Below are 19,489 nucleotides of genomic sequence, written 5' to 3'. Positions count from 1 at the left end.
ACTTGAGGCCTGTCTTTCTCTCCACTCCTTCCCACCTTTTCCCACCTTCCTAACCTTGTTCTCCCACCGGCCGTCTTGCCTCTCATTCCTTGATCCTCAGACTTGATCTCTGGCCCCTGTTCTGGTCAGAGGGGCTGCTTTGGTGGCTTCTCAACAGTCTCAGATTTGCCTCTTTGCCCAGTCCTTTCCCTAGGTAGCTATCTCTCTACTACACTCTTTTGTCAGCTTCGAAGCCAGTTTAACTTCTCTTTCACAGCTCGTTCAGCCTTCGTCATGATGATAGGAGGCCTCTTCTATTTTCTAAAACCTTGTTTCTGTTGACTGTCATTTCCCCCTTCCTGAATGTGGCTTATCTTCCACATTTTCCTGCTGCTAGATCTCCTGCTCACTGACTCCCTTCTCCACTCCCACCTCACCACCATTCTCTTTCCTGTAAGTCAGTTTCTTATTTATTATAGACTTATGTAGATGAGTGTACTCGTGTTAACATTAAACACAATCAACAGTGTTTGCCTACAGAAAAAAGAAGTTCAAAAAGTAAATGTAGAATTTAAAGAGGGAGTTATTAGTATCTATGGATTGATTAATTTATCTAATTTTCTTCTCTCTTGTTTTTTAGCCATAGGCATGATCTTTACTCACTTGGACATGTACAAATATTACAATTTCCTTTTGCTGCAAAAAGTATAAAAATAATCTTTATGTAAGAATCCATTCGTTACTATAAATCTTCTTCTTTTTTTTTTTTTTTTTTTTTTTTTTTTGAGACAGGGTCTCACTCTGTCGCCCAGGCTGGAGTGCAGTGGAGTGATCTTGGCTGACCGCAATCTCGGCCTCCCAGGTTCAAGTGATTCTCCTGCCTCAGCTTCCTGAGTAGCTGGGATTACAGGCATGCACCGCTACCACCTGGTTAATTTTTGTATTTTTAGTAGAGACAGGGTTTCAGCATGTTGGCCAGGCTGGTCTCAAACACCTGACCTCAAATGATCCACCTGCCTCAGCCTCCCAAAGTGCTGGGATTACAGGTATGAGCCACTGCACCCGGCCTCATTACTGTAAATCTTTCTAACTCTCTGCAAATGGCTCTAAATAAAGGTAAATGAATAAATGGAAATGAGTGGGAGGCTATGGGACCGTGGGAGGTTAGGCCAGTCCTCAGGGACTGAGCCACCCAGAGTCCTAGCTAGAGACCTCTGTTCCATTCTGTTAGCACCCTCCCCGACCCCTACTCCTACCCCCTACAAGTACACGGGGCTGAGGGCCCAGCAGGGTAGCATACACAAGAGGTCCAGGAGGAGCCGTAAGGCCAGAGGGTGGGGGGCAGCAAAAGACACTGGGGTGATGCTGGCCAGCATCCAGTTCCCCTGCCATATGGGTATAGGGGGAGGGGCATGGCTGGAGCAGGACATTGGGCTGGCCTGGCTGCCCTGGGAGGTGGAATGTGGATCCTAGGTTCTGTGCCACTAGGTGTCAGCCAAACTGGGCTTGGGGAGGGCTCCAGGAGGACATGAGGTGGGGAAAGCCCCAGAAAAGGAGAGGCAAACACTTTGGCTTCATGGTGCAGGGGGCTGGAGCTTTCCCCTGCTCTCTAAGACAGTACAGGTGCTGGTGCAGGAGTGGGATTTGTGGCCAGAACTGTGCAGTGAAGGGGGGCGGGGAGAAGTCCAGAGCCTGTGGTTCTCAAGCTGTGTAGTGATGGGGTAGGGGTTGGTCCCCAGGCAGCCTCCGGGTCAGACAGTCTGTGTCTCAGCCACACAGGACATGTCCCTGTCAGAGGCTGAGAATAGACACATCAAAGAGGTCACAGACACCCTTACTCTCATCCAGGTTGTAGGTGTAACCATGATCTCATGATCTTGGCAGATGGAGAAAGATGGGGGAGGAGGGAGAATATTTCTGAGAACATCAATGCCTCCAGCAGCTCTGAGCTCATGTGTTCTTGTGTAAGATCCAAGAGTGGCAGCTCTTCGGGGAGTTCCAGAATGCCTGTAGGGTCTGCTTTGAGGGGTTCAAAGGAGATAGCGGGGTTGGGTTCTGATGCATTGGTATCATTGCTGCAGCTGCTGCTATCCAGCAGGGAAGAAGACTGCAGGGGGCGAGTGTCTCATGCTGCCGGCCCAGTGGGAGTGAGCTCAGCTCACCACTGGGCTCCGGAGCTGTCAGGGTCAGAGGTAAGGGGTGATCAACTGAGTCCTACTTGCATGTGAGGTTTCCTGGAGATGGAACAGGGAAGGCTTGGGCAGAGATGGAGGGCCAGAGACAGCAGGTGGGCTCTGGAGGGTGACGGCATAGACACAGCCACAGGTGGTGAGCTCCATGCCTCCTTGTTCACCAGCCTTGAAGGGGCCAGTCAGGCTGTTCAGGTGAATCTCTTACTGTTGCCCACTGGGGACTTCTGGGATGGGTGCCTGTGGGCTGGTACCAGACAGGGTCTGTGTGGCCAGTATGGTAGGAGGGTGTCTCCAGCAAAGCCTCTACCCATGTCCTCATGAGTCACATAGGCCAGGCAGCTATGATGTTCCAAATGTTCTCCTTCCCCCACACCTTGTGCTGGTCCAGTTTTTGCTCTTTCTGCTGCGGTTCCTTGATTTCTGCCTTGAGCTCAGTCAGCTTGTCTGCAATCTCCAGCCCTATTGCAGCCAGGCCCCATGCCTTTCCACTGATGCTGTTCTTGGATATTTTTTCTCCATTAGCCCTATGCCTTCCAATACATTGGTAATGCTGTAAACCTGCGGTTTCTGGCACACAGATAGGGTGTCAGCTGCCAGCTTGAGGTCAAGCACGCTGTCCTTGGCCTCCTACAGAAGTGGTGGGAGCTTGGTGGTGAGAGTCTCAAATACTTCTCGTATCCCACTTAAGGTCCCCAGGGGCAGCAGTGCCTGTGGCCCAGCCTCTGCTTCTCCTCAGCCAGGCCAGCTATTTTCATCTCTTGTTTACATTTGTTCTAGACTCCTGAGCCCGTCTCTACCTACTGAAGTTAAAATGTTTAGTCATAAGATATATATACCTTTAAGAAAATTGGATATATGAAAATCTGGATTGACAAAAACAAAATCAATCGTATAACTTTTCAAAACCCTTCATCATTGCATTTAAAGGACCTTGTAAAATATGCCCTACTGTCTTTAAAGTTGTCTTAGTTTATTTAAAAATTATTTCAAAATAGTTTTTGAAATTCTGTAAACAGAAGTACCCGGCCATGAATGCGTACATGCACCTATAAATAGGCCTTATCTTCACCATTAAAAAGGCAAACCAGCCTGGATTTTAATTTTGATTTTTCACATTTGCTATTTCAAATCACAAAGTATCAAGAAGTTGTGCATTTCTACATTTGAGGTACTACATGACTGTGCTTTTGTTGAGGTGAAGGAAATATGCGTTACTAAAATGAATTTACCCTACAGAAGGAAAACTCTATAGGAATTTCCTCTGCATCACCAAAACCGTGAACTTTCTGGCCCCCTACTGTTATTTAAAAAAAGAGCTCATTCCAACAGAGTTGCTGACATTGAACTCAATTCCTTGCATGTAAGGGTCCATGTCTTTCACTAACTGGTTAGGGCTAGGGGAGCATATAATATATATAATACCTGTCACAGACCAGGAAACTGCAAAAGGAAAAACTCTTGAAGTGACTACTTTTAAGTCAGTTGGAATTGATTCTTTCAGCAGAATCTCAGAAAAAGCAAACATGAAACTAATGACCCTGAAAAATTTTTGTATAGTTTCCTTTGGTCGTAGTCCTATTGGCACAATCTCAGCCTTCAGCTTTTCATGTCCTTGGTGGATTGTGTAGTTATGTAGTTAATCGTAATTATGAATTTATTGTTATCTGAACTTTCCTTTTGTGCATTACCTGCTATCTCAATACTGTATGTTTTAAAGGGCCACATCCCAAAAAGAAGCCCATCCTTTGCCCCCTACCATTTCAGCCTGTTAAAAACTCTTTTTTAAAAAATATGGCAGACTATTTACTATTTATTTGATGATCTCATTATGTTTATTTGATATTCTCATTAACAATGTTGTTTGCATCTTTCCTGGTTAAAAGTTCACAGGAAGATTCTAAATTGAAAATACAAATATAGTATGTCAGAGATTATGGCATGTGGAAAGCACTTTTCTGAATTAACTGAGAGTCTTTGTAGTATGAATGCAAAGAGTGGGGATTCTTGAGTCAAAAGAATTGTTTTCAAATCTCAGTGTTTCAATTTTCTACCTTAGTGACAATATGCAAGTTACTAACTTCTCTTAGCTTTCCTATTCCCATCTGTGAAAGAGTGATAATAATTTATAGGCTTATGGTACAGATGAATAACAAAATATATGTGAAAGTGCCTGACATGTTTTAATGGATATCGAATGAAAGTAATAATAAAATAACTGGGACAAAGCGGGTATAAAGAGAACCAGACTATGATAGTCCCTAAAGGGCTCTTTTTCCACTTAAATAAGAAAACATGTGTAAAGTCACTAGCAGAGTGCTCAGGACATGGTTGACTATCAAGGGATGTTAGTTCCTCCTTCACAGAACATTTCCGGTTACATCTTTGTTTGGTGTTCCGAACTGAAAAGATGTGTATGTATTCTTGTGTCAACATTCAATAACCAGTTGCCTTGTTGCAATGCTTCTTAACATTAGTGTGTACGCAGATCACCTGGGAATGTTGTTAAATGTAGATTCTGACTCAGGAGGTCTGGGATGGAGCCGAAAATTCTATATTTTCAAAAATCTCATAGCCGATTCCTATAAAGTTGGTCCAGTTGAATAGCAAAGCCTTAATAGGCCAGGCGTATTCTCTCTTTGTTCCTTGTGTTATCTGATTTCATAAAGCTAATAGTGTAAAGATGGTATTATTCTACACATTTTACAAATGAGAAAGTTTTAACGCACAGAGGGTTGATGAATGAAGATCATTCAACCAATCATTCTGCCATATTTCTTATGCTACCACAATCAATTTTTTAAATTGTGTAACTATTCTCTCAATTCTTCCTAGTTATCATATTCCCTAAAGTTAATAATTATCAAGTTTCCTTTTATACTTTCTAAAGTTTTTTTAATTTTTAATATTATGGATATATATTAGTTGTACATATTTATAGGACGTGATATTTTGATACAAACGTATAATGTGTAATAATCAAATCAGAGGAATTGGGATATCCATTGCCTCAAGCATTTATCATTTATTTGTGTTAGGAACATTCCAATTCCACTCTTTTAGTTATTTCAAAATATATAATAAATTATTGTTAACTGTAGTCACCCCATTGTGCCACTGAATACTGGATCTTATTCCTTCTGACTATATTTTTGTACCCATTAACCATCCTCTCTTTATCCTCTCTCTCCCCACTACTCTTCCCAGCCTCTGAAAACTGTTATTCTATTCTTTATCTCCATGAGTTAATTTTTTATTTAGCTCCCATGTGTGAGTGACAACATGTGATATTTGTCTTTCTGTGCCTGGCTTATTTCACTTAACATAATATCCTCCATTTCTAAATATGTTGTTGCAAATGACAGGATTTCAGGATGGCGGTTCCTCCAAAAACTAAAACTAGAACTGCTGTACAATCCAGCAATCCGACTACTGGGTATATATCCAAAAGAAAGGAAATCAGTATATGGAAGAGATATCCGCACTCCCATATTTATTGCAGCGCTATTCACAACAGCCAAGATATGAAATCAACCTGTGTCCATCAACAGATGAATAGATGAAGAAAATGTGGTGTATGTACACAATGGAGTATTATTCACCCATAGAACATAATCCTTTATATCCTTTTATATCTTTGTCACTATCTCCCATTCTTTTCCTGATCTTTGCTCAGGTAATATGTAGCTTTAGTTTGTCAGTATCCACATGTTTAACCCTGTCAGAGACAACTCACCCTCATTGGAGACATCTTTAAGTGGCAAAATGATTTAGAGCAGTGAGGCAGATTTTGATATGTATTTGGTATAATTAATACAAGCTAGTTTTATAAATCAGAACTCCTTTCTAGCTCTCTGGAATGAGCTGTCAAATCCTCTCCCCAAACCAGTGAGGAGAGAGTTGAGCTAAGAACCATCAGCTCTGGAATACCAATTTCCATGGTTCTACCACAGGGAAGCTCTGCCCCACCAACTGGGGTATTTTTCATCCTCCTCACTATTTCCAGCTTGATATTAGAGGATGCAGTCCCATTGCTTTGCATCCCCCGAGCCTTGTTTATAGTAAATTCTGTAGAATAATACTGTGCTGCTGCATGCTTCTGCTATCTCTGCCCCAGTTACAGCACCAGGCTCCCCTCCCACTCCTGGGGCACACCTCCCATTGCTGTCCCAGTTATTTGGAAACAGCCAGGATTTCCATGCCCTGGGTTAGGTTTGCTCTTGTTTCTAATATCCCACTCTTCTTTTCTCCCAACTTTCCCACAGCCAGTGCCATAGAGATATGGTTTCTAGCCAATTTCTAGAACCCACTGCTGACACGAACATGTTCATATTTTTTTTACAAAGATTATTTGAGAATAATGAGAACATCTTAATCACACTCAATGTATAAATGATGAATTTATTTTTAAAAACAGTTAAACATAACATAATCATAAAAATATTGAAGAAGAGTGAGCTTAGCTTGGGTCGCTGGTCTCTTTTTTCAACAGAAGATGATGAATGTTCTTGAGCCAAAGACAACTAGCTGGCCAAAAATTTCGGGACTGCTGATCTGCTCCCCTCCCTCCCTCTCTCCCTTCCCTCATGCCTTTCCTTCCTTTTTGTCTCTTCAGTCTTCTTATGTGTGTTACAGTGTACTTGCAGAATCCCTGCAGAAGGATTCATCATTAAGCTATCCATATATAGTATGAGTGTTTTTAATGTCAATAAGTACACCACTTTGCCGTCACTTAAATTGCTGCTTAACTATGTACATAGCTATGCCATAATTAATTTAAGTAATCTTCAAATACAGCACATTCTGATTCCTTCCCAACTTTTTTTGCCGTTACAAGTCATGGGGGTGCGTGGCCTTGCTAAGATCTAAGCAACTGCTTTTCAGTTATTTCCCACTTCTTCGTCCACCTATTTGCCTCCTCAATGAATGCTTGCAGGTGTGGGTTCTCCCTTTTAGAAATACATCACCCAATATGGTATTCAAATACTTTGAGTAACTTTGTTATAGTATGGTAAGTATTGTGCTTCAAAACTTGGATTTTACCTGTGTGCTTGCTGTGTGACCTTGGACAAGATACGTAATATCTCTGTGCTTCAGTTTCCTCACCTATGACATGGGGATAACAATAGCACTTTTCTCATGGGTTGTTGTAAAAATTAAGGAAATGATATATGCAAATAGCACAGAACAGTGTCCAGCATTTAGTGCATGCTCAATGTTGGCTGTCATTAATGATGAGAAGCTTGCTTTGTCTTTTTATTCATGCTATTAAACCTAAATTTTTATGGACATATGGCTACAGAGAGAGCTTTTTTTTTTGTACAAGGAATATAAGGAGCAGAGAGGGGAGTGCAGTGGCCTCAAGAAGGTAAAGCACATATTAGGAAATATGGTCAGTTCTAATTATGTGGCCAGATATCAAAATTTCTAATATGATGGAGTTGCTGAACCAGGACACAGGCTGTCAGAGGTATTTCATTAGCAGTCAATTTGGCTGAGATCTGTATAGTCACCAGACATCAAACCATCACCTACCATCAGCAAGGTCATGTGTTCAGACACACTAAATTATTACAATATTTCTTCTTACTGAATGGTGTATATTTCTTTTCTCTTTCCCCTAGGATTCTTTTTTCTTCCTTCTTTTCTTCTAGTGTAAGTAGAGAATAAGAAAAGTTCTTGTTGACTTGGGCTTGTCCTAAAAAATAGACTTTATTGTACTCACTTGACCTCCTTAGCGAGACTTTTCTGTAAACAGTTTTCCACTGTTCAGCAGAGTTCTGGCAGCTGGGAGACCCCTTAGAGGGAGCAGGGACTAGGTATAAACTTGGACACTATTTTGGTAGATAGGAAAATGTGGGGAATTTGGGTTCATTTGTTCACTCTCAACTACTAGAGGAGTACAACGAAAACATCTGAATTAAGCATTTTTCTGCATTTTAATTATTAGACCAAGTCCTTGCCTGATAAGGAAATAAACCCAACAGTAAATCAAATGTATGAAGGAAAGACCAGGCATGTTTCTTTGTGTTCTCAAGTGCTGAAAGCAAAATAGCATGTCAAAAGGCTGATCTTCATTCTTAGTTATGTACTAGACTAATCAAGTCCCAGAAAGAGTAAAGCGATCAGTTCTTTTACTCACGCAGAAGTTCTTGCCCATTTCTTTGGATCATGTCCCTGGTCCTCCTTGTATTCTACAGTGTTGCTGTGTGGGAGAGGAGCCTTGATGGAATACCAAAGCCCAGTGCACGTGAGCAATCTGTTAGTGGTCCAGCTCATCAGCAGGCTTGTATCTTACGAGGTTTCCTTCTGAGCTAGGAGTCCACTTCAGCCTTCCTTCAGAGAACGTTTCCTAGAATATGTACTTGTGATTAAACTATTCAAAAGTTGTTTTCTAAAGAAAAAGCAAGAAGAAAGAACTGATTAACCATTACTTCCAACTTAATATTGTCTGCTAGAAATTTTATGGACTCTGGAAATCACAAAGTGCTTTCGCTCCAGAAAACGAGTGTATATTCTAGAACCCACAGTGATTTTCGAAATTTCAAAATTTCTGCTATGTATTCAGGGAAAATACAAGTAGCTAAACATTACTATTTTTTAAACCTCATTAAGTCAGGTTTGTAGATCAAGGTCTCATCATGGGTTACAGAGGAAAGTAGCAACTGTATGAGTATGTCACCTCAGTGTCCATCAAGAGAGGAATAGTAGTACATCCATAGTATGGAATATTATATAGCCATTAGAAATGAAATACCTTTACTGTGTATGCACTGATGGAAAAGCTCATCTGCCATAAATGCTTGAGAAATATAATGATATAAAGCATTATTCAGAGTATGATCTCATTTTTGTAAAAACAACAAACCAAAATGTATAAATGAATATATAAATATAGGTATCTGCTTCATTAAGAATAAGAATAATATATTTTAACTGTTAACAGTGGATTTCCCAAGGTATCAAATTTAAAAAAAAAAAAAAGGTGGGGGGGAATGGTGGCAGGGGAGTGGGAGGAGTTTTCACTTTTTAATATATTCACATCTGCATTGTTTGGAATTTTGTTCATAAACATGTGTTTTCATAATAATTTACATGATTTTTTAAAAAATGTATCAGGAATAAATCCCTCTGTATATCTGGTGGTTTGAAGCTCTAATCCAAAAGGAAACACACTGTCAATCAGCAAATAGTGCAAATAAGTATCTCTTCACCTAAAGAAACTCCTTAAAAGTAACGGTATAAATTGTCTCACACTTGTAAATATATAGCTGTCACATGTCACAAATTACAAGAGGTAAAAATGAAATCCAAGGCTGTTCTATGATAGAAATCATTACATTTTATCTGGGTGGGCTGATAGTAACAGCAGAAGAGAAATGTGTAGATACAGTTTTAAAAGATGCTGAAAGTATGCAAATATGTTCATAATAGTACTAGAAAGATATGCTGCTGCTGTATTATGATACATAACATCACAGATACTGATTGTCATCCTTAAACCTTCCTTATTCAGAGTTCCATCTCAACCTAGAGGGGAACCATGTCCATGGCAGTGAATCCAGTAACTAGTGAACATATTTGTGTTGAGAACCTAATGTTAGGGGGACGGGAAGCACAAAGATAAATAAGAGCCAAGAATTTCCCTCTGATACAAAGTACTAGAATGCTACATTGGCACGTGGTGCTATGAATAAACTAGGACTTTTTTTTTTTTTTTTTTTTTTTTGAGACAGGGTCTTGTTCTTTTGCCCAGGCTGGAGTGCAGTGGTACAATCTCAACTCACTGCAACCTCTGCCTCCTGGGTTCAAGTGATTCTCCTGCCTCAGCCTCCTAAGTAGATAGGATTACAGGCACGTGCCAATTCGCCTGGCTAGTTTTTGTGTTTTTAGAAGAGAAGGGGTTTCACTCTGTTGGCCAGGCTGGTCTTGAACTCCTGACCTCAAGTGATCCGCCCACCTGGGCCTCCCAAAGTGCTGGGATTACAAGTGTGAGCTACTGTACCCAGCCAAACTAGGACTTTAGAATAGAGTGGTTGGATGGTCCCTCCAAAGGGAGGTGTTTTGTTTTCTATTTCGTTTTGTTTTAGGATAGGAAAAACAACATGATTGTAAGCAAAGAGGAAAGAGTCAGTATAGAGAGGAGATAAAGAGATGATTAAGGGAAAAGAGATAATTAACTAGATAAGCCCTGGAAGAAGCAGAGAGAGACCCCGGGGGAGAAACTGGCCTTCAGAAAGAGGAAGAATATCCAGAATCTATAAAAGCAGGAAGAGGGCCTGAGCAGTGAGGCAGAGACACTCTGAGGCAAAGGAGGAGAAAACAAAGGAGTCTGCATGACTTTCTCCAATAAAGAAGTGACTTTATTGACAGAGAGTGAAAGAGTAGTGGCAGGCTTGGGGGCTGTAAAAAGATTTGGAATAGGCACTGTGAAGAATAGAAGATCACCTGGAATGATTAAAAAAATAGTGGGGCATCACTGAGGTGCCAGCTGAAGCTGAGTCACATGCATTTTTAGTGAAATTAATTTAAAATACATTCTCATTACTTTTTCTAGCAATGCAGCAGCCAGGCACAGGGGCATAGAAATTCAGAGTGGCTAGAATGGATGGACCATAGAAATCAAATGATTTCTATATTGAAAGCTTCACAAGAAAATTCACTGGAAATTAGTCAAATAATGGCTTCACTACAAATTTCACTTTGTCAATGTTTCTTTTCCCTTAATTTTTATACTCAAATCTGTACTTCTGTAAAGAGGTGGGAACAATATTCTGTCCTTTAAATGTTAACCAACTAGATAATGCCATTAGAATTTTTAAAGCTTCTAGCTCACAGTTGCTTCTCATACATTATGTATTTTTAGGCTGGAAAAACTAATAACATCCTTTTTGGAAGACCAGGATCCAGAGAGTAGATTAGAGGTTGGCACGGATATGCGTAAAGTTCATCACTGTTTTCATCATTTAAAGGTAAACTTAAATGTTTCGCCAATAGAAGCCATTTTCAGCCATGTTCAAGCTGCAAAAAAACTTTTCTAGTTGACCAGTTCTTGGAAGGTTAGGATCCAGCATTGCATGTCCAGAAAATGGTATGATCTTTGAACCAATAGTATGATTATCATTGAGTTTCTTCAGAGATTGTATCTTACTTGCCAATAAATAAACTCAGGCCATGGACTTCTAATTCTTTTGTCAGGAATTTCTACCTTCTACACAGAATAGTTCCATATTTTTTTTAAAAAATTATTTTCAAGCTATATCAAGAGAATTGCATTCTGTATTTTTTCAGCAGTTTGATATACCCATATGATATTTCAGTTTTTCTCTGCCTTAGGTTTTAATTTTCATGACAAGGGGCTGGGAATATAATCACTTTTACTTTTAGCTCACTTGTATTTTTGCATACTTCATTAAGATAATAAACATTTGTTGTGAGTTACTAAGGACCAGGTACAGATAAGACAAAGTTTAATAAGCAAGTCATGGAGATGACAGATGTTGTAAAGAATAATCACAATACATGATAAGTACTAGAATAAAAGTGTAAATTAAGTGGAATGATGTATAGAGAAAGGGAAAGGAGTCCAAGAGGAGATAATGTTGAGTAGGCATTTCCCAATTTAGGGAAGGAGAGATAAGATAGGGGAGAGAGGGTTGAGGAAGGAGGAGGGGAAAGAAGGCAGGTAGAAGGGAGAAAACATGCCAAGCCAAAAAAGCAACTGCATCGCAAAGACATCGCACCTGCATCAGACAGGTCACACATGCCTGATGTATGCAGGGAATTGTTAAAGGAAAAAGAGTCAAAGAAACAAAGAAATTTGGACTAGAGATATTGGTACTAAGCTCTTATTTTATCTTACAGAAACTATTGAATGACAAGAAGATCCTTGAAAACAATACAGTCTCCTCTGAAAGCAAAGACCAAGATTGTCGAGAACCATTAAAAGAAGAAGAATATAGAAAGCTACGAGATATTCTAAAACAGAGAGATAACGAAATCAGTATCCTTTCAGAAGTGATGAAGAAACTTCCTCTATCCTGGTTTGAAAGGGGTAAACAGCAGTCTTTCCTGAGCCACATGGCTGAGCTCCCCACCCAGCTTCCATTTCACATTGCTTCTTTCCATTGAAAAGTCAAAGGTCCCTTCAGCAAAGTATTGCAACTAGTGAAAAAGAGTTTCTGTAAAAGAAAAAAATGTGTTTGTTTTTATCCTGACATAGTTACTCTTGCAGGGAACATTTTAGTTTATTTCAAAGTATGAGCCTTTTTATACCATCTTTTAACATTAATTTTTTAAAATATATTTTTTGGCTCCTCTGTTGTGTTCTCTTTGTTTTAGCCCTGAGCCAGTAAGTTAGCTGGTTATCTTTAGCAAGCTGACCGGACAGCAAGCTGACCACAGCCTCACCATGGCCCAGAATCTGTGGCTGGTGCGTGGGTGAAACTCAAATGATGGCTGAAAAATGACAAATGGTATTTAGCTTATGAAGAGCAGAGATTGATTTAAATGTAACTTTTTATTTAAAAGCCAGATCTACTGCTTTGAGTTACACTTACAAATGTTCCCAAATTTGGAAGTGAGTATAGATGAGTGTTCAAGATAGAATTCTTTTTTTTAGCTAAACTGATCACTACCAAATAAGATAGAATTCTTATTGGCTCCGAGAGGCAGTGTATTTTGGGTGCTGAAAGTGGTAGTAGCCCATGGGAGCATGTGCTGCCTCCAGTTGCAGACGAAGTGGTTACTTCTATGGAGCCCCTGTGGGGCTGGGTGGACCTCAGGCCTCCCAGATATTTCTTTGGTATTGTTTCTCATTTTATCTTTCAAGCTTCTTGTAAAAAGATTTGACATTTTCATTACGTTTGCAGAATTTAAACATGCACAAGAAATCCTTTCGGTCAGTTCTTTATAAACAGATATTTTTGTTCTTTTTTTAAATTACCAAAAGATGCTTTAGCTTCAGCTATTTATGCAAAATGCATGAAAATAGTCTACATAAAGGAAACCCAGTAATAAAGAGGTAAGAACAAACCAAATGGGAGGTAGACATGTTGCCTGATTAACTTTGGTCTCTAATTTTACTTGAGTATCAGCAGACCCTGTGTGTCAGATTCAAGTGAGTTTTAGCTGGCCAGGGAACAGTAGGTTCAGCTGAGAATCACCCCCCCGCCCCCCGACACACACACACAAGCCTTCATCCGTCAGTGCTGCCCACAGTATTGTCACCCTCACATTCCTTTTCCTTCCTCTTACACCATCCATCTCCAGGCATGGTCTCGGCCTGGACCTCAGTCCTGGCCCCAGCCCCAGTCTGAGCTCTGTTTCTTTTCCTGGCCTTGATCCTAGTCTAGGATCTTCTCCTTTAAATACTCCTACCAACTTCTTAATCCCCTTCTGGGCTTATGAATGTCTGTGCATATAGGAGGGATGAAATGAGATATGACAGAGAGAGAACAGTCCAAGTTTGTTCCTATATGTTTATTTTTAAAAGAGAGTGAAAGAGAGATATCCATCACCTCCCCTCCTTCACTGTGGTGAATCCAGGCATCACCATTCATGTGGGGTTACCCTAGATTCTTTACTGACTGTCAGCAATTCAAACAGGGCTCCCTCCATCTGACACTCTTATTTAAAATGATGGTGTGTGGGAGTCAGAGTGGAAAGAATACTGCACTTCAATTCATACCTGGATTGAAATCCTAGCTCTTCATTTATTAGCTCTGTACCTACTCAGTGACATTGCTTTCTACTCTTCAGGAGCAGGACCATAAGACCTGCTGAGAAAAGCCCATAAGTGCTTTGAGCACTGCGGAGTGTGATGTAATTGGAGTTATGACTATGAAGACAATAAGCAATCTCAGAAGAAGGAAGAATAGCAGCTAAGATTTAATCCTCTCAAAGCTGTGCTTATCAAAGACCAACAACTAAGAAAACCTCCTGAAATCTCACAGTTACTCAGAGTCGGGTTGGAGGATGTTTTCATATCTTTCTTTGTAGAACCCAGAAGGCTAAGACTGTGACACAACAAATGGGAAAGATATGGCTTCCAGGAAATAAAAAAAGTGATTATAATTGAGTTTAACAAAAGACAGTAATGCACCCAAATGACTGCGAATGACATCAGATCTTCTTGGAAAGAGAGTGAAAATGATGTCCTGTCGGTGACATCCTCAGCTTGAATAAAGTTCACACACCCCTTCACAAAATATATGACAGGGAGATCCATGACCCAGCAAAGTGCTTGGCACAAAGGCCTTTCCCATAAATGGGAATAGGGAGGACAAGAAGCCAGGGGAAAGGTGAGAAGAAGGAAGGCAGCACAGAAGATAGATTCGTATTGTGATCTTTATGAAATGTACATCAGAACGCATCATTATTCTCATTAAAGTCTTCAAGGGGCTTCCCATGATACGAAGAATGAAACCAAACTCCTTGCTCTGGTTTACGAGGGCCTGGATGATCTTGCCCTGCCTACACCATCCCCTCCCCCACGGACCTCATTTCTCATGCCTCGTCCCACGTGTGCTAGGCTTCAGTCACAGTTACCTTCTTGTTGTTCTTCTAACACGAGGTTCCTCAGCCTTGGCACTATTAACATTTGTGGCTGGATAATTCTTCATCTCAGGAGCTGTCCTGTGCATTGTAGGATGTGGGATCACAGGACTGTAGCATTGGGAGCCACTTCCGGGCCTGTTTCTCTTTAGGGAAACTTCCTGTTTCTCCTCTGCATTGTTGTTCTTCCTCTGGCTGGTTCTTCTTATGGCTCAGATCTCAGCTTAAAGGTCACTCTTAGGCCTTTTGTAGCACCCAATGTATAGCAGCCACCCAGTCACCCTTGACCTTCTTCAGACTAGGTATGTGGCATTCAGATGTTGTGTGTGTGTGCGTGTGCATGCATGCATGTGTGAGACGTCTTTCCCCAGTAGGACGTCTGCTTCGTGAGAGCAAGAAACTACTCTGCCTTGTCATTGCTCTATACCGATGCCTAGAACAGGGCCTGGCATCTATAGCACAAGCTCCAACAAATATCACTGAATGAGTGAGTCGATGGATATTGCCATCACAGTGTGTGAACCAATGGAAGTGTATGATGACATTGGTAATCAGTTCCATACAAAGAGGAGCAGCGTGTTCGGCCAGAGCCCTGTTCTTCTCTGTCATGTTAATGCTTAGACACTAAGAAGCTGTGAACATTTTTGGTAAGTACATGTTGTTTTGGGGCAAGGAATGGAAGCCACATCAGAGAGAGCAAACCTGATTATGCTTCCAGAAATCACCAAGTGGGAGTTAAAGCTGAGGAGGAAGATGAAGGTCAAATGACTTCCATGCTGCTTGTCCAAGAATAAATATCATCTGGGTACCTGTCCGCCTTTCTAAGTAGCAGTGCTCTCTGTATCCCCTTCCTCTGAAAAGTTTACCCTTTAGGACACATACCACATTTAGACTCACATTTTAATGAGCCTTCTCTAGCGATGCAAAGGCATTGAATTCATCTTACCCCATATGCAGTTAGAGCTCTGAGATTCTCAATAGGGGTTACAGTCTTTCTGTTTAGCAGATTGGACAAAAATCTCTTAGAGTTCTAGGCATCATGAACACAGAATGAACACTGAGGTAGGGTAGAGGGGAGTTTTATCCTTTATCATCAATGGTCCTGGCATATCCCAATGGCCTACAGAAGGTGCATTTTAAAATGATATGTCTGTGCTAACAATTCGCTTCTTTTCCGTTCCATTTGAGACCAAACATTAGTGGCTTAAAAAGCCCCCATCTGAGTGAACTCTACATAAGCATGTGCTGAGCTTGGGGTGCTCTGGCTGAACCTTTGTCACCGCACCAGCTGCCAGGATGAAGACGGCTGATCTGCCAGCCGGGTGGGTTTCACCATCCTCCCGCTCTGCTCTGCTGCTGCCTCCCGAGCAGGCGCGTGCTTGCCCAGGGGGCTGATACATATACATAGGCTATGTGAGTAAATTCATCTTTTATCTGGGAAGATGTATACATAGCCTATTGTCTACTACTATTCAGCCTTCATTTGACTTTTTATAAGCACTTTCATAAGATTGTTAAGATGTACCTGGTTTAAACTCAGAACATTGTAAAGACCTTGCGTTTGCTAATTTTTCATACAGTGGTGCTATATAGAAAGCAAGCCTCCTAAATTGTCCATAACTATATATGGGGCTTCAGGAAGTTGAAGCCTTCCTTCAGTCTTTACCACATGATAAATAGCAAATGTTAGGAACATTAATGACACTTAGGACATTTGTGTTTTGATTACTATAAGCTAGCATCAGGCATTAAATCCTTAAGTCAAGTTTCAGATATCCTGGTCAACATGTTAAAAAAAGAAAAGAAGAAAGCTCAGGAGGCTCTCCACTTGGCTGGCATGGATAGACGTGAATTCAGACACTCCCAGAGCCCACCCTTCCGCCTGGGAAACCCAGAAGAAGGTCAAAGAATGCGACTATCCTCAGCTCCCTCACAGGCCCAGGACTTCAGCATTTTGGGGAAAAGATCCAGTTTGCTCCACAAGAAAATAGGTCAGTTGACTAAATTTCCAGTATTTGTCATTGTCTGTAATGGATTTCGATGTAGCACCCTTTAGTTTTACATGTATCAGGATGAAGGCTCAAACAATTTATTTGTTAGAATTATTTTTTATAACTATCAATTATCTTAAATTAATACCAGTTTCCCAAACTGATGACTGAACTGAGGGGAACCAACTACGAATTTTCTCAGAATTCAGCGGTAGAATAGATGGGTTCAGGGTAACAGTAAAAAAGTTAATTTTAGAGAAAGGGAACAAATAAGATCAGATATTGCTGATATGATGATGATGCAGTGTTTATTTATAAATCCAAATGAACTATCTGCAGGAAGACTATTTAAAAATATTACCAGGCCAGGCACGGTGGCTCACGCCTGGAATCCCAGCATTTTGGGAGGCCAGGGCGGGCAGATCACAAGGTCAGGAGTTCAAGACCAGCCTGGCCAATATGGTGAAACCCTATCTCTACTAAAAAGTGCAAAAATTAGCTGGGCGTGGTGGTGCGCGCCTGTAATCCCAGCTACTCAGGAGGCTGAGGCAAGAGAATCACTTGAACCCGAGAGGTGGAGGTTGCAGTGAGCCAAGATCAGGCCACTACACTCTTGCCTGGGTGACAGAGTGAGACTCTGTCTCAAAAATAATAAAATAATAATACCACAGACTTAAATGACAATAAATTAATAAAACTTTGTCAGGTAATATCCTTTGGCAGGGTTGGGCCAACTCAGAGGCACCTTTCCTGTTTCCAGCTTTTTTTTTAAATTTTATTTTATTATTATTATACTTTAAGTTTTAGGGTACATGTGCACAATGTGCAGGTTAGTTACATATGTATACATGTGCCATGCTGGTGTGCTGCACCCATTAACTTGTCATTTAGCATTAGGTATATCTCCTAATGCTATCCCTCCCCCCTCCCCCCACCCCACAACAGTCCCCAGAGTGTGATGTTCCCCTTCCTGTGTCCATGTGTTCTCATTGTTCAGTTCCCACCTATGAGTGAGAACATGCGGTGTTTGGTTTTTTGTCCTTGAGATAGTTTACTGAGAATGATGATTTCCAATTTCATCCATGTCCCTACAAAGGACATGAACTCATCATTTTTTATGGCTGCATAGTATTCCATAGTGTATATGTGCCACATTTTCTTAATCCAGTCTATCATTGTTGGACATTTGGGTTGGTTCCAAGTCTTTGCTATTGTGAATAGTGCCGCAGTAAACATACGTGTGCATGTGTCTTTATAGCAGCAAGATTTATAGTCCTTTGGTTATATACCCAATAATGGGATGGCTGGGTCAAATGGTATTTCTAGTTCTAGATCCCTGAGGAATTGCCACACTGACTTCCACAATGGTTGAACTAGTTTACAGTCCCACCAACAGTGTAAAAGTGTTCCTATTTCTCCACATCCTCTCCAGCACCTGTTGTTTCCTGACTTTTTAATGATCGCCGTTCTAACTGTTGTGAGGTGGTATCTCATTGTGGTTTTGATTTGCATTTCTCTGATGGCCAGTGATGATGAGCATTTTTTCATGTGCCTTTTGGCTGCATAAATGTCTTCTTTTGAGAAGTGTCTGTTCATATCCTTCGCCCACTTTCTGATGGGGTTGTTTGTTTTTTTCTTGTAAATTTGTTTGAGTTCATTGTAGATTCTGGATATTAGCCCTGTGTCAGATGAGTAGGTTGCGAAAATTTTCTCCCATTTTGTAGGTTGCCTGTTCCCTCTGATGGTAGTTTCTTTTGCTGTGCAGAAGCTCTTTAGTTTAATTAGATCCCATTTGTCAATTTTGGCTTTTGTTGCCATTGCTTTGGTGTTTTAGACATGAAGTCCTTGCCCATGCCTGTGTCCTGAATGGTAATGCCTAGGTTTTTTTCTAGGGTTTTTATGGTTTTACGTCTAACATTTAAGTCTTTAATCCATCTTGAATTAATTTTTGTATAAGGTGTAAGGAAGGGATCCAGTTTCAGCTTTCTACATATGGCTAGCCAGTTTTCCCAGCACCATTTATTAAATAGGGAATCCTTTCCCAATTGCTTATTTTTCTCAGGTTTGTCAAAGATCAAATAGTTGTAGACATGCGGCGTTATTTCTGAGGGCTCTGTTCTGTTCCATTGGTCTATATCTCTGTTTTGGTACTAGTACCATGCTGTTTTGGATACTCTAGCCCTGTAGTATAGTTTGAAGTCAGGTAGCGTGATGCCTCCAGCTTTGTTCTTTTGGCTTAGGATTGACTTGGTGATGTGGGCTCTTTTTTGGTTCCGTATGAACTATAAAGTAGTTTTTTCCAGTTCTGTGAAGAAAGTCATTGGATGCTTGATGGGGATGGCATTGAATCTATAAATTACCTTGGGCAGTATGGCCATTTTCATGATATTGATTCTTCCTACCCATGAGCATGGAATGTTCTTCCATTTGTTTGTATCCTCTTTTATTTCATTGAGCAGTAGTTTGTAGTTCTCCTTGAAGAGGTCCTTCATATCCCTTGTAAGTTGGATTCCTAGGTATTTTATTCTCTTTTCAAAGAGAATTGAATTCTCTTTGTGAATTCAATTTTGAATGGGAGTTCACTCATGATTTGGCTCTCTGTTTGTCTGTTGTTGGTGTATAAGAATGCTTGTGATTTTTGTACATTGATTTTGTATCCTGAGACTTTGCTGAAGTTGCTTATCAGCTTAACGAGATTTTGGGCTGAGACAATGGGGTTTTCTAGATATACAATCATGTCATCTGCAAACAGGGACAATTTGACTTCCTCTTTTC

The 19,489-nt window shown here is 40.6% G+C and overlaps 1 protein-coding gene across 5 annotated transcripts in view; it reads left to right on the top strand.

Annotated features, from left to right (window-relative positions):
• KIF6 (kinesin family member 6) overlaps positions 1 to 19,489 on the top strand; it is a 380,981-nt gene that overhangs the window by 166,435 nt on the left and 195,057 nt on the right. For all 5 annotated transcript variants that reach the window (XR_008680633.1, XM_055390330.2, XM_055390331.2 and 2 more), the window contains 3 exons: positions 11,035 to 11,140; positions 12,033 to 12,171; positions 16,496 to 16,714. Coding sequence is in view for 4 of the 5 variants with exons in the window: in XM_055390330.2 (XP_055246305.1) it covers positions 11,035 to 11,140; positions 12,033 to 12,171; positions 16,496 to 16,714 (464 nt within the window). In the remaining variant the exon portion in view is untranslated. The remainder of the gene's footprint in view (positions 1 to 11,034; positions 11,141 to 12,032; positions 12,172 to 16,495; positions 16,715 to 19,489) is intronic.

The sequence above is a fragment of the Gorilla gorilla genome, chromosome 5 (genome assembly GCF_029281585.2).
Source record: "Gorilla gorilla gorilla isolate KB3781 chromosome 5, NHGRI_mGorGor1-v2.1_pri, whole genome shotgun sequence".
Classification (NCBI taxonomy): Eukaryota; Metazoa; Chordata; class Mammalia; order Primates; family Hominidae; genus Gorilla; species Gorilla gorilla.
Note: the sequence above shows the minus strand (reverse complement) of the source record. Positions and strands in the feature narration are given on the sequence as shown.